At 37.5% G+C, this 22,465-nt stretch overlaps 1 protein-coding gene across 1 annotated transcript; it reads right to left on the bottom strand.

The window, feature by feature from the left end:
- Window positions 1-11,948: 11,948 nt before the first annotated feature.
- LOC149067488 (uncharacterized) lies at window positions 11,949-21,060 on the bottom strand. Its single transcript, XM_089252721.1, has 4 exons — window positions 20,769-21,060; window positions 14,767-14,843; window positions 13,776-13,909; window positions 11,949-12,590 (listed from the first exon to the last, which is right to left on the bottom strand). Exons 3-4 carry the CDS (start codon window positions 13,882-13,884, stop codon window positions 12,301-12,303), a joined length of 399 nt encoding a protein of 132 aa, XP_089108847.1. The 5' UTR covers window positions 13,885-13,909; window positions 14,767-14,843; window positions 20,769-21,060; the 3' UTR covers window positions 11,949-12,300.
- Window positions 21,061-22,465: the final 1,405 nt, after the last annotated feature.

The following is a 22,465-nucleotide window of genomic DNA, read 5'->3' as shown; positions in this document are numbered from 1 at the left end:
TGCTCGTTCAGAAATTCACTTTGAAATTCACTCAAAAAAAATAGAGCGTTGGACAAGTTCTAAAATACTACGGATAATTGTACAGCGCCGAGAAATGAAATGAAGAAAATTCTTTCGATCACAAAAGCTGTGACTTCCTGATTAAGTACATTGGTGCACACGATCGCTATCATTGCTTCCCAGAAGCCCGAACATCACAGTCGACACCAACAGTAAGTGGTACAAAAGGAAATAAAGTGGCTGATGCATTAGAAAAGGCCGAAACAGAATTTGAGTAACGAAATAACACCTCAAAAGTCCCCGGATGAAAAGAAAAAAATCGGCTCATATGTCCGGATTATGAATCCGTCCGAATTATGGGTGTCCAGATTTGGGAGATCCTACTGCACCATTTTAATGGTGCATTTGCACACCGTTTTGTATATTTGGCAGCGTGTGCTTAACTGTGTATTTAAACTGTTTTAGCAGCACCTCGTAGAGATAGAAGGCCTCCACAGTCTGCTTGTGACGTCAGTAAGTAGTCCATTTTCCCTCGGAATATTCAGGGGGAAAAAATTCCCTAATTGTGCCAGTATCATCGTTGTTAGGAAAAGAAATGATCGGGCTCAGAATTATCGATTTCTATGCTTCACATCCAATCACTATGCGGTATTTGTGAGCCAATCAGGAAGATTATACGCCAAAATAAGAAACGGAATAGGATGCTGTGTTTCAAAATGTGGCAAACTTACTAGGTAGACTGAAAGACGTTTATGGCAAACAGTGCAGAGGCCTTCTATCTCTAGGAGGTGCTGGTTTTAGTCGATTATTTCTCTTTCTTTAGTTCTCATTCATCAGCATATTTTATGCCCAATGAAGTCCAAATAAATGTTCAAATGAGAAGTGCCCAATGAAATTCTACGCCTTTAACCTAAAGGAAGTGCCACGACACAGCCCCTTCGGTTTCTTTTTTTTTTCAACGTAAATACGGCAACGGCTATCGTAGCCTTGTATTGGATGGCCCGGGTTTGAGCTCTAACCCAGGAGTCCCGTCCTATCGCCTCCACATCCAATACTTATTTAAAGTCACTTCGAAACCCCAGCCTTCCACCCAGGTGTAGATTAATCACAGCAATCCAGAGGAGATTACCAACACACCTATATAAGGCGCCCGCCCCTTCTATAGGTGGTGTTGGCTCTACTCATCCCGTCCTCGCCATTATACACCTCACCCTGAAATCGCACGTGATATAGACTGTTTGGTTCTTGTTGAAACAAACTGACAGTGACAAAGTGGCGAAAGGGACGTCCGTTTTAGAGATATCCCGTTCGAATCCCTCCACGCATACACACGCATAGAATGTTTTATTCATTTTAGTTTGTTACGCATTTAATTTTAATTATTATAACTAAATTTTATTTATTTTTAATTATTGTTTTAACTATAAATTTTATTTTATTATTGTTATTATTATTTTTTTGTTGTATTTGTCCAAAGGGCCCTCTATACATGAGCATATAATCACCAACACTCAATCAAAGTCATCTACAAAACAAAATATCCCCCCACTGTACACCCAAATGACTTGCGCATTCCGAAGGAGTAAACTCTCCACTATACCCACACCCACCAACACTCTGAGAAGCACTGTAGACCTTGTTCAATTTGAAACAAACCAGTTAACGAGAAGCATCGAGGGAATATCCGTCGAAAGGTCTCGAAATCCATGTCAAGGTACCCAACCCATTTGTTTCTAAATAAATTGAATTCGAACTGATAATAAATTATTAGGACCTTCCTATTTATATATATTTGATGAAATTTATTTTCTTACTGTTAACAATCAAGTATTCAGTCAATAGTGGAAGATCAACTTGGCAACAATTGCTCGTTTCATCCACTCTTTGATATTTACAACAATGATAGTATTTGTATTGCGTTTAATCGGTGTCGTTCTGAAAATTGAAAGTCACAACAGTCTTTTTTCATGTTTTACTTGTTAATTTTTAAGCGATTGTTAAAATTTCCCAGATCCGCAATTATAACTTCCACAAAGAAAATCCCTAAACTATCTAGAAATTTTCACCTATTTTTCAAGAAGAATATTTTTTTGAACGATTTTGTGCGATGATATTGTTTTCCTCCCGAAACCAAGAATAATAGTAAAAAAAAGGAAGACAAATTCTCTATCTTTTTTTTTTTTCATTACGTATTTACACACATATTCCTTCACTATTCCGAAAATAAGGCAAAAAACACCGTCTCTCTCTCTCTCTCTCTCCCCATTATCAAACTTTGAACAAAAGATAACTCCCTCCACTGGCAGTCTCCTAATTCAGATCAACAGATTGGGTGGGGTAGAAGATACATTTAACTGTAAAAAATGAAAAGGTTTCAAGGAACCGAGGTATTTTGTGATTGCCGAAATAAAGGGCATCATGTTAGATGAGGTATAAATACAAATACAAGGTCACAACGGGAAAAATGCCCAACGAGATGGCTTAGAAAAAGATGCAAATGCGCGGAAAGGGCGATAAACTGTCGGGCAGCAATGGTTTCTGGGACTAAACAATAACTTTCAGAATATTAACATTGGTTACCGTGGTTCCCTAGCAATGCGTTTTCGACATGCATATGCCTTTACAATGGTTTGTCCCCTGTTTTATGCCACCAGTATTATGTTAATATTATATATTCATTCTTTTATAATGATTTGTCACTTTTTTAATCCTGCCAGTAATTGAAGAAAACCCAGGCAGTGCCTGGTATTTTATAGCTAGTGTATTTATAAAATACAGCAACACCAAATTGAAAATGAAATTACGAAAACTAGAAACTATACAGGGTGAATCCGACCCATTCTGCCAAATGAAAGGAGGTGATAGATGAGTCCAGGTGGAACATGAAACACCCTACCAACAATGTCTTATCTCGAACCGTTTTCGAGTTCTGGTGGATAATCGATTGCAGAAAAAAAAAAAAAAAATGCGAGTCAGAAAAAAATAATACAAATTTGTGAAGTTTCTAAGAGATAAAATGCGCAAAATAAGCACATATTTGGAAAGAGCAGGAAAAATTCTATGAAGTGATACCAATTTCATCGAAAGATCCGGATTTAATGACGAGCGGTAAGTGCTAAAAGATAGGCGAAGTTCAAAACGGCATTGTTGCCAAAAATTTTCATCGTGAATTCCGCAGACACCCTTCCAGCTACAACCGGTAAAATTCACCAAAACCCTGTCCATTGCACCAGATTTCGTTCCTGTTTTATATGCTCTTCGATTGCAATCACAGGAAACTAATGAGGGGCCCAGACCAGACCAGAATTGAACGTTTTCGTCTGTTCGTAACCTTTGCAGGCTGTTTTCCAACCTACAAGTTGCCTATGATTGGCATATGAAGGAAAAGACGAGTTTGTGCTTGCGTGTTAGTAGTGTAGTGAGTGTATATATATTTAGAGAAATATAAATTTTAATGTCAATCTCTCCAAGTGAGTAATTTACAGATCTTAGAATTCAGAGCAAGAAATATTTACAACGAATGAGTGGCAACCGCGAACGGCGTCAGTTGTGTTTACAAACTGAAATGAGTATTACTGAAATGATCAACAGCATAATGGTCGCCCACCGTGTGCCAAGTACGAATAAAGACAAACCTAAACCGATTATCGTTCAATTCTCGTCCAAGCTGGTGCGTGATCAGGTGTTGAAGAAACTGAAAGATTAAAAATTAAGTGCATCACACAAATCAATTCCCGATTCTCTGCTATCCCGGTATATTTCACAATGAACATTTAACTCCTGAGCTGAAGAAGTTGTTCTTCCTTGTACGAAAATTCAAAGCTGAGCATAATTATAAGTTTGGTTGGGTACCGTGACGGCAAAATGTTTTTTGCGAAAGAATGAATCACACACATCCAGAGTCTTATAAACTCTGAAAAGGATTTATCTTCGAATTTCTTAACTGATTATAATAACTGAACCTGATTATGATTGTAAAATTATCACAAGTCTGGATGATATAAGTGCTTTTTCACGTCTTTATCAACCAAGTTTAGTTTAAATATATTTCATAGTTTAAATATATTTCATAGTTTATTCAGAGTTTGCGAGCTAAGATCCGGAGTTAAAGCTGTCGGGTTTTAATGGAGCAGGGAATCATCGGATATATCGCCAAATAGTACAAATGTACAAATGTTGTAGATTACAATTAATGATTCTGCCAAAGCAGAAATTGTATCGTTTTCAAGGTTATTTGGGGGTTGTATGCGGGCCATATTTGGTTAATTTTTATTTTGCTTAATCTGACAGTTCAACAAGTAGAGTAATCATTAGGGACGGCTTAAGCGAGGGTGCAAGGGGTGTGGTGCACCTGGGCGGCAGGTTGTAAGGGGCGGAAACCTAAACTTTTGAGAGTTTTTTGAAAACAAACAGTCCAAACAAATTTTTTAAAATTTATAATAATGAAAATTAAAAGACAAATATATACGCGCTGCCACTCTTTTGAGCCATAACTTGACAACAGAAATGTTGAGAAAACTGGGAGCATACAGGGCCTGGGGCAGTAATACCAGAAACAAGAATGGACTATATGCACTACTTCTCTTGTCGGAAAAGTCTGCATTTTTTTTTTTGGTTTGGCCATGGCCCCCCACATCCTGCAGCACCCCCCCCAGGCTGGGATCTTTGGCATCCCCCCAGGTAGGATTTCTCACGGGGCTCTTTATAGTAAATTTACAGTATGAGAAAAAAAAGATGAGATCGTTTCGGGCTGGTGCCCTGTCAGTACCACCCAGTAATTTTCCATTAGCAGTCAAATAAAGGCAATGGAAAAAATTAAGGTCCTCACTTGTCCGGAGTCCGAAGCACCAGAAACCCCCACATTTCCTTACTTTTCACTTTTTCACCTTGGAAAGCTTGGAGTAAGTAATCCGTTAATAAGGTTCAACTGTATTTTAAAAAAAAAGTAGAATAATTGAAAAATTCGATTCCAAAAGGAAGGAAAATATAAATTCATCAATAAGAGCTGAATGTGTAAAAATTTATCTTCTGTCCTAATTAAGAACAGTAAAATAATTCTTAAAAAAAAAAGAAAAAAGGATCGTATGGACAAGTACATTTTTTGTTAAACATTAGTGTGCGGGTGAAAAATCAGGTTTATCTCGGTGTCCCCGTGACTAAAGCCCTTTCAGCCTTCCACAACGGATGTCTTCAGGTTTTGCACCCGGGTGGCAGGCGAGCTAGAGCCGTCACTGGTAATCACTAAAAACTTGTCTGGATGGAAAAAAATAATTTTGTATTTACTTTTCATAGTCTTGGACAGTAACTAACATTCACCATTCAAAATTAAGGTGCACATTTTGTGTATAGGTGAAACAACAGTTTGCATTATAAAGCAGTTGGATACATAGGCCTATTCTAGGTTTGGTGATTCTGATGCTGCTACCCAATAGCATTCCATCGTCTTCCGTATTTTTAGGGCATGCAGAAGGCATTAGCAATGTATACAATACTCAGCAAAGAGCTAGAAATGAAAGTGCTTCATTTTTCAAAAACGATTACACTGGTATTGAACAGTAAAATGCAAGCAAATCCTTTAAGAAAGAGATGGCAACGCAGTAAAATCATCCGATTCACCTTGACTTCACCTTGACCTCCGGTGAAAATAAACATCAGAGCTTGTAATTTAAAACATTTTGCACTGTGCTTTTGAAAGGGGTTTCGAAGGAGCATTATTCATAAAAATCTTACATGCTTTCATAATTTACTGTGCATTGTCGAAAACACTTGACAGAGAACAGAAAACATAAAATTATCTGTGGTTGCTAGTGCACTGTTTTGGCCAAAAATTGTTTTTGCAACCAAGTCATTTCTCTCATTTTGGTTTGACTTGAATCAATCTTATAGGGTATTGAAATAGTGCTATAAAAAAAAATAATGGAAGAAATTTTTTTTTTGTTATGCTATAGTTATGTTGTCTAGGGGGGGGGTGCCCTCCTCCATCCTACTTTTTTGTCCTGCTTTTTCGTAGTTTTTCTAGTTTTTTGAGTGGGAGCCCTGCACTATGCAATATGCTGAAATATCCGTTTTTAGAGTTCAAGGAAAGAAAACAACCTCTTATCATAGTTCATTTGAATTCATAAAGATGATATAACTCTACCGAACCTTTAAACTTCTCTAAAACTAGAATGTTCGAACCAGAGCTAGTGAATGTTGCTAATGTCATGATGACACAGTAAGTCTCAATAAATTCCTACATAGCCTAGTACAGCGGTTCTTCCACGGAAGAAAATGAAGTGGAAAGGGATTCCATGACAAGTGATTTGGAGGGCCACAGAGAGCCGAGAAGAAAAATTTCTATTTCTTCATTTAAAAAAAACATTAAAATTGCAGCTCAACCTTTTGAAGTGTACGGGCCACTTCATTGGTTTGAAAATGTGCAGCGGGACAATCAAGTGAACTAGAAATGTGCAGCAGGTCACTTAAATTATCTAGGAAAAAAATGCACCCTGGGTCACTTAAATGAGGTAAGAATGTGCCACAAACCACTTGAACGATCCGTAAATGCACCACGGGTCACTTAAGTGGTCTGATAATGAGTCGTGAGTCACTTAAGGAATTTAGGTTATGCGCTGCTTCGTTCATTTTTACAAAATTAAGTTTGAAGTTACAGGCCACATCACACATAAGATGACTCCAATGGCCACAATTGGCCCTTGGGCCAGGAGTTGAGCACATATGTTCCAAGAGAAATATGGTGGGGGAAAAGTGTGATTACTTCAAGAATCCCGCAAAACCACTCATAAAAACAGGGCCATCTTAAGTCCTCCTGGCCTGACCCCCCCCCCATATTTTACAACAGGGCGTCCAGGATAGGGTGATTTTTGCAGACCTCCTGGCTAGATTTTTCTCTGGTTCCTTCATATTAAATTTATAGTGTAGAAAAAAATGATGAGAATCATATCGGGCCCTAGAACCTGCATATCCTTAAAGGATGGGTCAGGGCACATTTCAACTTTTTCCTGGGGGAGGGGGCAAAGTACATGTACTCAATGTATGTATATATATATATATACACTATTTTCAGTGTATTTTAAAAAAGCCAGGGGGGGGGGTCTTCCCCCCCTCAAATGACGGGCCTGGGTCAGAGGTGAATCACAAACATTATTAGCATGTTTTGTTTAGATTTTTTTTGTTGGTAGTGTCGTAAACACGCGTGACTTCACGTGACACGCATTTGATGATAAACATAAAAAAATCCAGTCAAATGTCAAAGAAACATTAGTTCATAGTTGTCGCGGCTAGAATCAATACGTGAAGAACTATTCAATGAATCTTTTTTTCCAAATCTAAAAAAAAAGTTAAAAAATAGTGTTTTTTTAGTTCTGTTTTGAATTAATTAAAAAAAAATGAAGCCAAAATTAAATTTGCCATAGCTGAAAAGACATTAAACAATAAATAAAAGAATTAACATAAATTAATTAAATGTAATCAATTACAGAAAAGAAACCCTGAATTTTCTAACAGATAAACCCCGTATTTGAATAATATTTAAGTAATGCTAAGTAATAATATCATCATCTAAGTAATAATATTCAAGGGGGTGCGGGAAGGAAAAAAGGTTGGGAACCTGGCTCTCACCCAGGAGGCCAGGGTTCAATTCCCGGTGTAGAAAGTTTTTGCGCCCGAGTGGATCAGTGGTAAGATGCTCGTCTTCCGCTGTGAGGACTACCGTCAAGGTCCGCGGGTTCGAATATGGCAAAAGAACAAGTGAATTGTGATGAATCGCCACAGAAGACGCACCATCACGCCAATCTCGATAGAAAGTTGCTTTGGCAAGCCTGGAGAGAAAGGGAAAATCTTTCCTCTTTGCGCGTGGGTAGGTGTCAGAGCAAGGTGAATAACCCCGCTAGAAACATGTAAAGATGTCCTTTACGAATATGCAGTTGTTGTAAATTAATTATCCCAACACTGATTTAAGTATAATGTATAAAAGTAATTGGTTACCATCGAAACGTTGTGCATTCGATTAAGAAGGCAAAACCATCAACGGACTCTATATCACCTTAGAATCAAGTTCTTTACCTACCGAGCCTGCCATTTCAACACACGTCCCTAAGTTGGCATGGCTTTGAAGTAATCGTGTCCATAGGAGCCTACATGATGAGATCTGTTGCTATGATTTCCGAGCATAAATATGCAAGCTGTTATGTTTACTTCCAGCTAAGTACAGGACACACTGAACATCACTTTGTTCGAGGACCCAGGTTAGTGAGATGACTACGCATAGAACCACCCCCCCCCATAAAAAAAGGAAGTACTGAGGCCTAGTACTGAGCTCTAGCCCAGGGTAGGTGCGGACCCATAATGATGTGTCGGGCGAGGCGATTTATTTTGTAGGTTTTGATCGTCCCATATTTTACACAGACCTACTTTTCCCATATAATTCGGCTCTTGGGAGGGATGATCACCAACCAACCCTCTCATGGATCCGTGGCTGGTGCAGGGTCACATTGATCGATCTCATTTACAAACTTTGTGGTTAATATAGATTTAGTTTCGAGTAAATTTAATTCAATAATTAAAAGAGTCAAACTCCTATATGGGGGGGGGGGCACGGGAAGAAAATATGGTCCAAAGGGGGCCCATGGACTAAAAAAGATTGAGAACCGCTGCTTTAGGCACACAGGCCGTGAATGGTACACACACTACAGTATCAGTTCTTTCAAACATTTCCAGTGGAATTTTCGTTGTGGTGCTTGCTAGCAGGGTCAGAAATGTTTGAAGTATTGTTTGTTTCCTTTCATCTTCAAAAAGGAATAATTGAGGTAATATTCTCTACCAATTTTATTTCTTCAAGCTAAGGATGTACAACTTCCTGCCAAATGCAACCCTCCAACGGGTCCTATCTGGCCAGCGATACTTCTCCCGGGAGAAAAGTATCAATGCACACAACACAATAAATACATAGGCCGATCATATTTCTTTCATAGAAATACGGGATATTTTATTGTCAAGCAAGTAAACTTGCAAATTACAACCCCAAACATTGTCGAAGGCAAGTAAAGTTGTTGTTAAAGCAAAAAAAAAGGGGGGGGGATTGTCAAAGGCAAGTTGCAGCCAAAAATATTCTTAAATGACAGTAAAGTTTCCATTTAAAGCCAAAAAGTGGATCGTTTATTTCAGAAAGGGCGCACGTCACATTTTTTAAAATTTAAACCGGACACATAAAACTGTTTGTACCTACCCCCCCCCCCTCCGGAGTTCATTTCTATAAAAAAATAAATTTTGAAAAAAAATGTGATTGTGCCCTTTCTGAAATAAACGATTCAATTGCCAAAGGCAAGCAAAGTCGCGAACTACCGTTGAAATTGCTGGAAAAATCGCCAATCACTGAAAATAATGGGTACCGTAAGTCTCAAAATATAATTCACCAAAAAAAGAATGTTTGGCAAAATATGTGACATGAATTATATTATATGACTAAAAACCTGAATTTTTCAAGTTTTTTAACCAATCCGTAACGGCGCCAACACGCAGAATCGGAAACCAGCGTACACTATGGTTCGTGTTCTAAGGATAAAACCCATAGTGCGGTAGGTTTTCTGATTCCTAGAGTCACTTGACCCAGTTTCGGAATCGGAAAATCTGTCGCACTATCAAGGAGACTTATTTTCTGGATATTGGGCTGAGGTGATCTCGGAAAGAAAAGTCATCTCGTCTCCGCCGGTACTCGAACTCAGGCCTTCTTTTCTTGCATACCGGGCCGCCCGGTATGCAAAAGGGCGTGAGTTCGAGATCACCTCAGCCTAATATCTAGAAAATAACTGTTTCCTTGATATCTTGGGCTGAGAAAAAAGCCATCTATCTCTGTCGCACTATGTTCTTACCCTTAAGGTACGAACACGCTGGTTGCTGATTGTGCGAGTCAGCGCTGTTACGGATTAGTTAAAAACCTATAATTTCAAGAGTTTTTTTAACCAATCCCCCCCTCCCCCAGTAATGGCGGTGATTCGTAGAATCAGGAACCATAGTGCAGCGTGCACTATAATTGTTGTTCGTACCCTTAGACTCTGTTGCAACTGGTTTCGACAATGAATTTTGATTTGATCGCTCACCAGGTACCAGCAAAATAAAGCATATTCTATCGGACGGTCCCGTAACTTTTTTTTTAAATTGTAAAATCATTAAATGTATTTGTGTTACGGTAAATGTTATAAATCGGTTATATATTACATATAATAAACGGCTGTTATGCATACTTACCAGTCGTCTTGGTAAGTTTGACAAATTCATCACTGATAAATACTTAAATTTATCTCCTTTATCTGTGATTATGCATAATACTATAGTATAATTGGTGAATTTGATAAATATGAAAAAAATTCAAAATGAGAGTACAGTATGTGTGATTAATATAGACGGACCCCGATATAATAATAACAAATTTTACTATCATATCCCGGTATAAGGATAAAATATGTATGACTTATCGTGTAAAGTATACAGGGTGATTCAGAAAAGACGGGGGGAAAAGAGGTGGTAGTACACACAAAAATAAACAATTTTCATCAAAGAAACAAAAAGCTTTTTATTCACTGTGACGCAGATTTGCATACGATTTCTTCTTCTTCCCCAGGTTACATTTGTATGCATGGTGGTGTTTGCTTTCTCCCGATAAATTTCGACAGAAATTCCGTTTTAACGTTTGCTGAGCGGCCATTTCATGTTAGACCATGCATTCTTTGATGACAATCGTTTGTATTGGCGTGTACTAGCACATCTTAAAGTTCCCCCATCTTTTCTGAATCACCCTGTATAACACTAGCTATAATACCTCAGCTGCCCAGGTTTCCCATTATACTGACAACCATTGTAAAGGCATATATTAACCATATAGTTAAGGGAACCGCGGTAACCAAAGGGAACATCCTAAAAGTCATTGCTGAGGCAGAGAAACCATTATCGCGTGACAGTGTTTTTGCCCATTTCAGATATTTGTCCAGCTCTGGCAAACTTTCAACGCAGCCGGGGCCGTCATTTCAACTTTTTCCGGGGGGGCAAAGAACATGTACTCAATGTATTTATAATTTTATATATATATATATATATAAACCATTTTTAGTGTATTTTCAAAGGCCAGGGCATTTGACAAGGCCAGTGCCCTGACCCCCCAAATGACGGGCCCGAACGCTGCCTATCATTCAATCTGGGTCCCGTTCGGTATATATGCAAAATTTGGCGACAATCGGCCCGAAATTATAGATTTGTATAGAGAACACACACACACAGAAAATCAATTTTATAAATGTATATATATGTATAGATTGTACGATTTATCATGTTTACCACTGACGCTTGGGCGTTATGCATAATCGCCAGTAAAAGTGATAAATTTATCAAACTTACCAAGATGATTGGTATAACCGGGTATTATATATAATAACCACATTTATCACATTTACCGCAACATATCTTTTTTATAGTAGGCGTACAAATTTTGGCATCGATTCATTTTTTGGTCCGGGCTGCAAAATACTGTTGACAAGACAACTTATTCTTACATAATTACCTTCAATATTTGAAATTATCGTTATTAATCACTCCAAATATCCATCATTTTGTTGTTGAAATGATGGCGGCACTAATTCAATGCAATGTGGCTGGTTATCAGAGACCAGAGAATTGAAAAATCCTAGGATCTTTTAGTGAGATTATTTGTTTCGGTATTGTCAAATTTCCAATGTCCGTGGCCAGGAGGCGTAGTTACAATCCTTACATTCTTAGTAACAAAAGAGGCATTAGCACTCAGTGATTGATTACTACGAGCAAGAGATACAGCAAGACGTCACGAGGGACGGAGATCTTTCGGCAAAACTTAATTTTGCCAAATAACTCGCTAGGCACTCTTTAATTGACGCTAAAGAGGACCCCTCTGTGTAGAGCCTTTAAGAACCCTCTGAGGAGTCCCTCGTGCTTCTCAAAAAGGACCTTTTTGGAATTAATATAATGAAACAATGAAATTTAAAACAAGAATCGAAAAACCCCCCTGCAACCACGCGAGAAAATGAAACGAGAGAGAGAGAGAGAGAGAGAAATCACACACCACCCAACTTCTCCAAATGTAAATTTCGCCAAGTATTTCACTGTGAGAGACGTAATTGTTCATCACTCATTGCGACCAATCACGATGCGCTAAATTCCTTATATTGTATCTAGGAATGTAAGGTTTGTTTATATGCGGCCCGGAGAACTTTCGGTGAGTGCATCCGATGTACGCAAGAGTGATTTCGAATGGATATCCACCTTATAATAATCAAATCAGAGGTATTTAATATCTCTATTTGAGACGTATCCGGGTGGCAACGTGAGTTCATTGCTGGTGGCAGTCGTAGATGTAGTTGCCGTAATGGCCACTGGCTGAGACGGATGATAAGCTGGTGTTAGGGGTTGAATAGGAGTCGTTAGCCTGCTGTAGTCATCCTTTTTGATGCACAGCGGAGGTGCCGCGGCAACAACTTGCTTGACGTCGTCGTCGTCACCGTCATTGGCGGTCTTTGGACGGGCGAAAAATGTCACATCTGGTTGGATAATCCCTTCTGGATCACGAACTGAATAAAACGGCAAAAATAAACTTAGCTAATTAATTATTCAATAAATTGATGAAAAATATAATCTATAAGAATGATTGGTAGAACCTGGATTATATGCAAATGCATAAGTGCATACGCAATTGAATATTTTAGCGCTGTTTATAGTAAGTGCATATGTTACTGCCAAAGCCCGAAATTATCCAATTTCATTAAATGTTGACACTCTGCCAACGTCCGAAATCCAGTCCAGGTATCTCCGGCCACTTCACGAAATGGCCGGCGAAAGTCCGAATCATTTCTGCAATTCGGACTTTGATTCACGAAGTGGCCGGTCCCGTCGCGAATTGGCGGCACTTCGGGCTTTGGAAGTAACACATATAAATGTATAAAGTCATCGAAATTTTAGAAAAATAAATGTATACCGTTTGCATTTTTTCTATTGGTGGCATTGTACTAATGCCGTGGTTCCCAAATTTTTTAAGTCACAGAGTTTCAGGCGTACAGTTTATCGCGGAGCACGAACGTTCCCAGGGACACCGAAAGTCGCACTCGACCCGGTTGCAACTAACATTTAGTTCTTATGTATGACATACGTCCTGACTTCAACAAAAATGCCCCGTTTTTTGGCAACGTAAGTAATTTTATCAAATAATTTTTTATTCAATTTTTTCAATAATTGCCCGCCTCCTGAACTGACTTTTTTTTTCTTACGTCGATTTTTATTTAATCATAGGAATGTGATAGGTAATTTAACTTATTTTTCCAAGAATTACTTCCTATCTCTGAGGGTTTTCGTCACTCACTCAGTAACTCAATCGCTCATTCCCTCGCCAACTGACTCGCATAGAACTGTCGTCGGTGAATTGTTGGTCGGTGAATTTTCCTAGCGGTGAATTTTCCGTAAACCCTCCATATCTTGCCAACTCACCACAGCAGCACTTTCAAACGCATTTTATTTTTTATTTTTTTTTGGCAAACTTTGCATTATTATATGGATTTGTTTTCCTTTTCACACATATTTTTGATTTAATGCATATCTCAGTATATTTAAATGAAAATTTATATTTATTTTTAGAGCATATTTCGACGTTTCTTAATGCATATTTCCGAATTTTTAGTGCATATTTTGAGCCCTTTTTTTAGCACGTATAATCCGAGCTCTAGTGACTGGTTTCCCTTGGTGGAATGTTATTAACTACTTACCGGTCCTTAAGACAGTGGGTGGCATCGGACGAATGAGTTGAGCAAGAACTTTGGGATTTCGAGTTTTACAGCAGTATAACAAACAGATGACGAAGGAACCAGCGAACATACTCACTACTACCAGCAAGGCTAACCTACAATCAAAACAAAACCATAAATCAATGTATCATCTGATCACAAAATTCATAGCTCTTCGGTTATGAACAATGTTATTCAAATTTCTCATTGTATACTTGAAATTCGAAAAAATGACCTTTCCGGCATTTGAAACCGCTTGACTAGTTACTGTAATTTGTTGTTTCTAGCTCATATTTGTGGTTTCACAGACCTAAAAAAGTTTCAGTTTTCTTATTTTTTTTTTCTCCCATTAAATATATTAGGCAGGGATCCGCTAAAATTCCAAGCTTGAGTGACTGGCTGGAGATCTTGGCATAAATCTCTGCCACAATTTCCTCCAAGCTAAGTTGATAATTCTGAAAAAATATTCGATGCTAAGCTTTGTCAATGATAGTAAATGCTTTGGGGCTCCTTGTGCATTCTCCAGGAGCTCCACGGCCGCTCGAGGAAAATAAAAAAGAACAGTAAAATTTAAAAAAATAATAATTGTAAATATTTTTAAATAGTAAAAGTAAATCAGTAACTTTGTTAAATAATTAAAAAATTGGATTACGGGGCTCCGCCATGGAATTTTTTTTACTTAAAAGGGCTTTTTTGTCAAAAAAGGTTGAGAACCGCTGGTCAAGGGCGTTGGTTCGATTCCCCGCAAAGGTAGTTGGATTTTTTTTCTCTTTCCTACATATATCTTCATATCAACCAGCTGTTAAAAACCTTCGTATGGATAGCGAAGAGCGACATCATCCTCGGATAACTGTTCTCAACTGTAAACCGAAGAATTTTTAATTGTCCGTAAACCGAGTGTTCACTATACATTGTATTATAAATAAATAAATAATAATAAAATATAAAGATATATAAAATATTCTCAACTTACCAGAAGTACCAGGTGGAAAGGATGTGAGCCAGCTTCTTTGAGCGGTCTCAACTACATTTATCAATTCTGGACCTCATCTGAAAAATATTAATACGTACTGTATTTTCTGGTGGCTTTATACATACACTACCTGATAATGAATATAATCGAACAGCCTCCCCCATTCAATAACTAATTATTGAACTTATAGCTGATCTAATCAGTGGCCATGCTGTTACTTTTCTTTCTGGTATGGAATCGGCCCATTGATTTTGATGCATGGGAACTTTATGATATCAGTGTCCGTTTCGGTTTTCATATGGTCCGTTCGCTCGTACAGTGAGTGCTCAGTCTGAGCTTTATGCAGCAAATTTTGATTCGTAAATTAATTATAGGATTTTCTCGTTCCTGTTCCTTCGGTGCTCGTGCTTCCGTACCATCCCCGGTTGTGATACTTCTGGGTAAGAGGGAAGGCTTCGATATCAACCTTATTTCTAAAAAAAATTTTCCTACTATGAATTTTCTCATAAGTAAATTTGCTAAGTAGAAAAGATCTCGCTCCTGAATATGAGCAGAGGGGCTTTGTTCAAGACGTTGAGTCGAGAAAGGGGAGAAATATAAGAAGAAAATACGGTAAAAATGGGGCATGGGCGAAAAAAAAACAACCCGTTAAAAAACTGCTCTAGAACATTCTCACAACTCTGTGAATGTGAGTGAGCAGAGAAGTTTCTTAGGTCGAAGCCTAGAAGGGAGTATAGTTGGATTTTTTCAAATATTGGCAAGATCAAAATAAGAAAGATGGCTACACACGGAGCTGTAAAATATCAGCATTTTAATTAGAATTAAAATGTAATGACTACGTATCTCATTTTGACTCGAACTCTTTAATACAAAGGCTTACCATAAAGTTCTATCAATTTATAGCTATCTATATAAGATATACAGGAAACTGGCTGTTCGTGTAGAGACGATGACTTCTGGAAAGAAAATTCATATTTGTCTCTACTGGGTGATCCCTATATATGAGATCAGATTCCTTTGATTGTTAGAGGGATGTCATAATAGAGGGATCATAATAGTTATGGATAGCTATGGCTAATTATAAATGGCTGTAATTATCACAAAAAGTACGCCAACGTGGTGATGACCCCGAATCATAGGGATCGATATATACGGACATAGAGGGATCGGTATGAAAAGGAAATTGAAAGCCCTAATTTCGAACATTGGGTACCGACAGTTCGCGAACTAGCACTTCGGGCTTTGACAGTAACATATCCATTATAAAATTCTTTCAACGAGCTATAGAATATATCAAATATTTTGCAAATGATGTGTATAAGAATAAATCTGTCATTATGCGTAGTCACCAACTATTTCGGTAAGTTTGACAGATTTCATTTCATTTATCTCATATAACTAATTGATGTTTACATAATTCTCGAATGAAGTTGGTAAATAGGAAAAAAAAACCACACATGATACGTACACCACACGTATTTCGCTATAGATAATTAAATTGAATAAAAATAAATTTTAAAAAGTGGATGCAATAAAAATTATTATATGAGTCCTGACATGTTGAACTTCTTTAATGTATCAATATATGTGCAAACAAAACCAACATTACCGACCGAATTCATCGTCCTAGACCACTGGTTCTTAACCTTTTTTCCGTCCTGCAGCCCCAGTTCAATATGGCTTACCTTCCCCCTCGAATAATCAGTGTTTTCTCTTCATTATTATTATTATTTTGGAATCAGTTGCATTAATTACCGTGTATTAATTCATTTTTATAAACTCTTTCATTATATTTGTTTTTTCGGCTACTGTTAACCCTTTCAGCAGCAATCCCGAGATATCTCGTCAAACTTTATCTGCTTTGTTTCTGTCACCCCGAGATATTTCGTCTTCTAAAAACGCAACAAAGCTGTTTTTACAAAATAAAACATGTTTCCCCCCCCCCCGCCCCTTCAATCAATCAACTGGAGTCAGCTATTGTTCAACCTAGGATAAGAAGAAGGAAAAATGGAAAAAGAAATATACGCTCAGTGTAAATGATACAAAAAAAAGTATTTCCACTTCCTAGAAAGCCAGAACACACGGCGGGTGTTTTTGTATCATAATCAGGGAAATAAAAGCGATGGGCGCAGTAAATTTTCTTGTTGGTTGGGAAAGCAAATTATATCTGCTCACAATCGGAAAAATTCTTCTTAAAATACGTGGCAATTTGGAAAGGTTCGGAAATTTCAAATGTGACTGTTTTGATGCGGATCATGGGAGAACGTTTGAATCTCTACTTTTTTCTTGCCTATGTTTTCTTTCTGCAACCATCACTTTCTATGAGACATATTCTATGCCTTCGAAGTATTTTTTTAATCTAAAATCGGGGAATGGCCCTCAGGCATAAAGACCTGTATAATTGAAGATAATGCAGATCAGGAAAATTTTAAAAACTGTTTAAAGGATTAATATATATTTCATTTTGGCTTTTTTTTTTAACAAATTCAGTAACTAAACTAAAAAAAGTCATTTTTAAAATTTTTTTTCAAAATTTACACTAAACGCAATACACAATAATATACAAGGTGTTATGTAAGTCCTAGCTCGGCCTTCATCCCATCAAGTATTCATTCACAGAGAAAGAAATGGTTCCAATTTAAAAAATGCTCAAAAATGTGTTCAGAAATCACCCTGCATCAGTTTTGAGAGTGAAAATACAGTGTGTCATAAAATTAAAAAAAAATCTAAATTTTTTATGTGGATACCCTGTCTTGAGAAATACCTAATTAGAAAGTTGTTTCCCTGTCATCTGAGGCCAACAAAAAAAATTTACGTTTCCGAGTGATATATATTGAAAATTCGTTGATACATTTGAAATCAAAAATTGGGGAAGAACAGCATAAGCTAACGGACCCTTTCCTTCATTTACGCTGTTCTTCCCCAATTTTTAAATTCAAATGTCTCAGCGAATATTGCACTTAGAAACGTGATTTTTTTCACCTGAGAGGAAACGGGGCAAAAACTTTCTAACTAGATTTTTTTTATTACGAAGTATCCGTATAGAAAATTAAGATTTTTTTATTTTGTGTCACACTGCATTTTCACTCTTAAAACTAGTACAAGGTGATTTTTGAACACATTTTGGGAATTTTTTAAAATGAAACCATTTCTGTACGATGAATGGGTGATGAAGTAAAGGCCCATAGAGTTAAGACTTACACGACACTCTGCATATAGGCCTATGTTTGTTTGGCGCTTGATCAAAGGTTGTGATGTTTTTCTTGAGTCATACTCAGCACAGTATCAAATCTAAGCGCAGCATGCTAATAACGCGAGGTGCAATAATGTCAATAACAGTTTTTCTCAACTTTTTTCACCTCATGGCCTCCTTCGAGCAATATTTTCTTCTCATGGTTCCTCGTCTTATACAAGGCCATCCTCTTACCCTCACTCCGCAGCAAGAAATTTTGTACTTATTCAATTGATATTTTAAAGTAAATGTATCATGAACAAAAAAAGTAACGTCAGTCCCTGGATCCCTGGGTTGGAGTTCCCTCTTTGTGGCGGTTCTATGCAGGGCCGTCTCAACATCACTGGGCCTCCCCAGGTAAAGTAATGCTCTGGAGCTGCAAGTAACAGCTTACATGTTTGTGCATTTATTTTTTCGAAACCTTTTTTTTTTTTTTCCAAACCGAGCACAACTCAGGTCTATCGCCATAGGCAATTTACTACCTAGTGAGTTGTGCCGGAAGTGTAAGTGTACCTAACAGTCTGAGTGCGTATCTAGTGTTGTGTATGATTTTTCAGTGCTGCCATCTATATCTCAGAAGTGAAGTGAGTGATGTGTAGTGACTGAATATTTGTACTGTTTGTAGGACTGTTGCTCTCTGTGGCGAGACTTTATAATGGGGAGATCGGCTCGCATTCGCGCCTCGAAGTTGGGAACCACAGAAAACCAACTTCAGCCGACCACCACTATGGTGGGGCTCGAACCCGGATCCCCGCGATGCGAGTCCGTCACTACGACCACTCGACCACCACAGCGGCTATTTTCGAAACCATAAAGTAGATCTGTCTCAGCATCAGATCTCATCATGTAAGCCCAGGGTGTTCTTAACAGCATCATGGCAAAGTGATTTTTCTGGGCTCCCCTACCTGCCTGGAAGCAACTGCCAACACATTTGCCACATACTCAGAAAATTATAACTAGATCTCCCTATTCTGATGCCCTCCAGGCAGGGCCTGATTCTCGTTGGGCAAGCGAGGCACGTGCCCAAGACCCACAAATTTTCAGGGTCCCGAAATTAGCTGCATTATGTATTACAGGCATGGGGGGCCTTTATTCTACCAACGCCTTTGTCTCAAAGAACACAAAATATAAGGGTCCCTTATATTTAATATATGGGGGGAGGTAATCACCCCCATTCCCCCATAGATTCGCCCTTTTACTGAGTAGTGACCTTGTGAATATGAGGTCCCATGGACAATGCCTGGATTGGTACATGCGTTAAGATAACCCTAGTCCTAAGCGCAGTTTTGCTAAAAAATTGTCACTCTTTTTCCACCATATGTGTTTGTTCACTTGAAAAAAAAAAAACAATTTCTTTACATCGAAATTTTTTGCACATCTTTCTGTGGCCCCCTTGAGTACCTGTTATGGCTCCCCCTTCACTTAATTTTACGCTGTGGCTCTCTTAGAACATCCCAGGACTACAATTGAGAACCAATAATGCAAACAAACAGCGAAATATTTTGTATATTAATGATGTTTTTTTCTCAATCGAAATGAGAAAAACAAGTACGGACGCCTAATGATTAGGCCCTAATCGAAAAAGAAACTTTTGCAACATGTGAATTTCATATGATACATTTCTTCCAACGAAAGTTGAAAGATCAGGTGTCAAAACGTCTGTAATTTTTTAAGAATCAAAAAATTGTATTTTTATCATGCTCTCTCTCAGCCCTGGGGGTGCGGGTACCCCCCCGGTTAAGAACCATTGTCCTAGACCAAGGGTGATCAACCTTTGGGAGAGTGCTGGCCACTTCACCGATTTAAAAACGGGTCGCAGGCCACTGGATTAACTGATCTGGAACAGCACCGCAGGTCACTTAAGGGATCTGTAAACGACCTCGGCCGCTTAAGTGATCTCAAGTACCGTCCGTAGGTCACTCAAATCATCCATAAATATGTCGCATGTCACTTAAGTGATCCTAGAGTGACTTCAGTACTCTGGAACAACACCACAGGTCATTCAAGTGATCTATAAATGTGACGCTGGTCATTAAATGATCCTTAAATATGTAGTGTGTCTCTTAAGTGATCTGACATGTGCTGTGGGGTGTGTCACTCAAGTGATCTGAAAATGGGCTTCGGACCACTTGAGGGACCTGAAACAGCGCCACAGGTCACTTGCGTTACCTGTAAAAGTACCGCGTGCCCCTTGAGTGATGTTGAACTGTTCCGCATGTTACTCGAATGATGTAAACATGCCGCTGGTCACTTAAGTGATGTGAAACTACACTGCGGGGCACAAAAGAGATCTATTCATTTCATGTGCCAGTATGTTTATTTTTACAAAATTAGGTTCAAAGTTGTGGGTCTTGGGTTGAGCATATATGTCCCAGACCGAAGTTTATGCACTCTTTCGATTTGCCATATCGATATATATATTAACTAATAAATTTCATAATCACCGGTAAATTCACAATATTTTATTGATAAATTTTATCATACTTCCTAAACTGATTATACATAATAACTGGTGGTTATGCATAGACAGCAGATTTATAGAGTCGAATATCGTTTTAACGAATACCGTTATAGCAAAAATCTCGTTTTAAAAAACACTTTTCAATCCCCCAGATAAGTTTGCATAGAAACAATGCAAAAACTTGGAATTCCTTTATAACGAAATTTCGTTAAAACGAAGTGATTTCTCCGGTCTTTTGGAGTTCGTTATAACGGGATATTCGACTGTATATTGCATTTACCTTAACATACTTAATGCATCACAACTTACGTTGGGCTTCAGCTGAATACACCGACCTTGAGAAACGTCACGAACAGCAAATACCTATCTCGATATCCAGCATCTCGTTCATTAATAAATTAAGCATCCACATGAATAATAAAAATTGATATTGATCTTTTTCTTATCGCAGCAAATATTCACAAATTATTCAATAAAACTTGAAGATCCGAACGATTTTAGGATATTTGTTCACTAATCAATGAGTGACACGAAGGCAACGTTGGCGAAACACAGCTGACCGATTCATTAATTCATGTGGCAGCGTAATATTTTGTTTGCAAATTGGCTGTCGCCGGACGACTGGACACGAATGGAGAAGGTCGGTAATATATTGTTAGGACGCTTGCGCGTTGACCAAGGTAACAACAATAACAACAAAAAGCCAAGTTCAATTGTTTCTCTCTCTCTCTCTCTTTCTTCATGATATGCATCGTAAGTGAATCAATATTCAATAACGACCATCTTCTTCAAAAGTGGACCTCATTTTCATTTCGGAAATTACTATAATTTATTTCATTATTTTCCGTCTAATATATTTTTCGGGTTGATTGTTAGATGAGAATAATTATTGTCGGATGTCGCATTTGAGGGATGACTTGGCAACATGTTCCAGGAAAACAACATGAAAATCTCGCCAACCACTGTCAATAAAAGCGTTCTGACTAAAAAATACCTCATTGATTATCAATATTGTTCGATACACTGAAAAAAAATTAAGGGAAATATTCACTCATGTGGCCATATATATTTGCTACTGCCAAACCCCGAAGTTGGCCACTTCATGAACTGGCTGGACATTTCCGAAATTAGAGCTTTCGCCTGTCTTTTGCCTTCCCCTATACATGGATCACTTGGTTATCAATATTCAGATTCTTTCAATCGTTAAGGCTGCCATAGCTAACCATAATTATTATGGTTAACTATGGCTAATTGTAAATACCCATAATTATCACAAAAACTACGTCACGTGGCGATGAACCCGAATTATAAGGATCGATATTAGGGATTGATATATAGGGGCCGGCCAAAATTCCCGAATTTCGGAAACTGACCGGGTCAACTGGGCTGGTCAGTTCACGAAGTGGCCAACTTCGGGCTTTTTCAGTAACATATTCATTTTTAATTTAATTAAAAGTAATTTTAAAAGTGGAATTAATTTTTCTTAACTGAAATTCGAAAGTTATTTCTAAAAAAAAATAGAAATTAAAATTTTTTTCAACGAAAACTAAGTAAATAGAAAATCTATAAAATATATTAATTTTTTGTATTCGAGTTTGTCTTAATATTTGTTATTTTTTAACTTAAAAAATTTCAAAAATGTGATTTTTTAAAGATTGACTTATATATAATTAGAAAAAACTGAATAGAAATAAAAAAGGAAATTATTTCTTAGTTCAACTTTTAAAAATCATTACATGGGGGAAGATTTCAGATAAAAATTCAGATTAAAATTATAAACAATTTCAAGAATTAAAAAAAATATTTAGAATAAAAAAAAAGAAAAACTTTTCAATGTTTTAAACAAAATTCAATTCAACGCCAAATATGTTTTCAAATTTAAAATTTATTTCATCTGGAAAACTTTTCAGGTTTTATTTATGCAAAAATTAATCATAATTAATTTTGCAAAAATTTAAAAATTTCGATGCTCAAAAAAGGGGAAAGAAACGATTCTTTCAGTATAC

Source organism: Pholcus phalangioides, unplaced genomic scaffold, assembly GCF_987345545.1.
Source record: "Pholcus phalangioides strain wild (caught in Gottingen) unplaced genomic scaffold, Ppha-v1.0 ptg000030l_1, whole genome shotgun sequence".
Classification (NCBI taxonomy): Eukaryota; Metazoa; Arthropoda; class Arachnida; order Araneae; family Pholcidae; genus Pholcus; species Pholcus phalangioides.
Note: the sequence above shows the minus strand (reverse complement) of the source record. Positions and strands in the feature narration are given on the sequence as shown.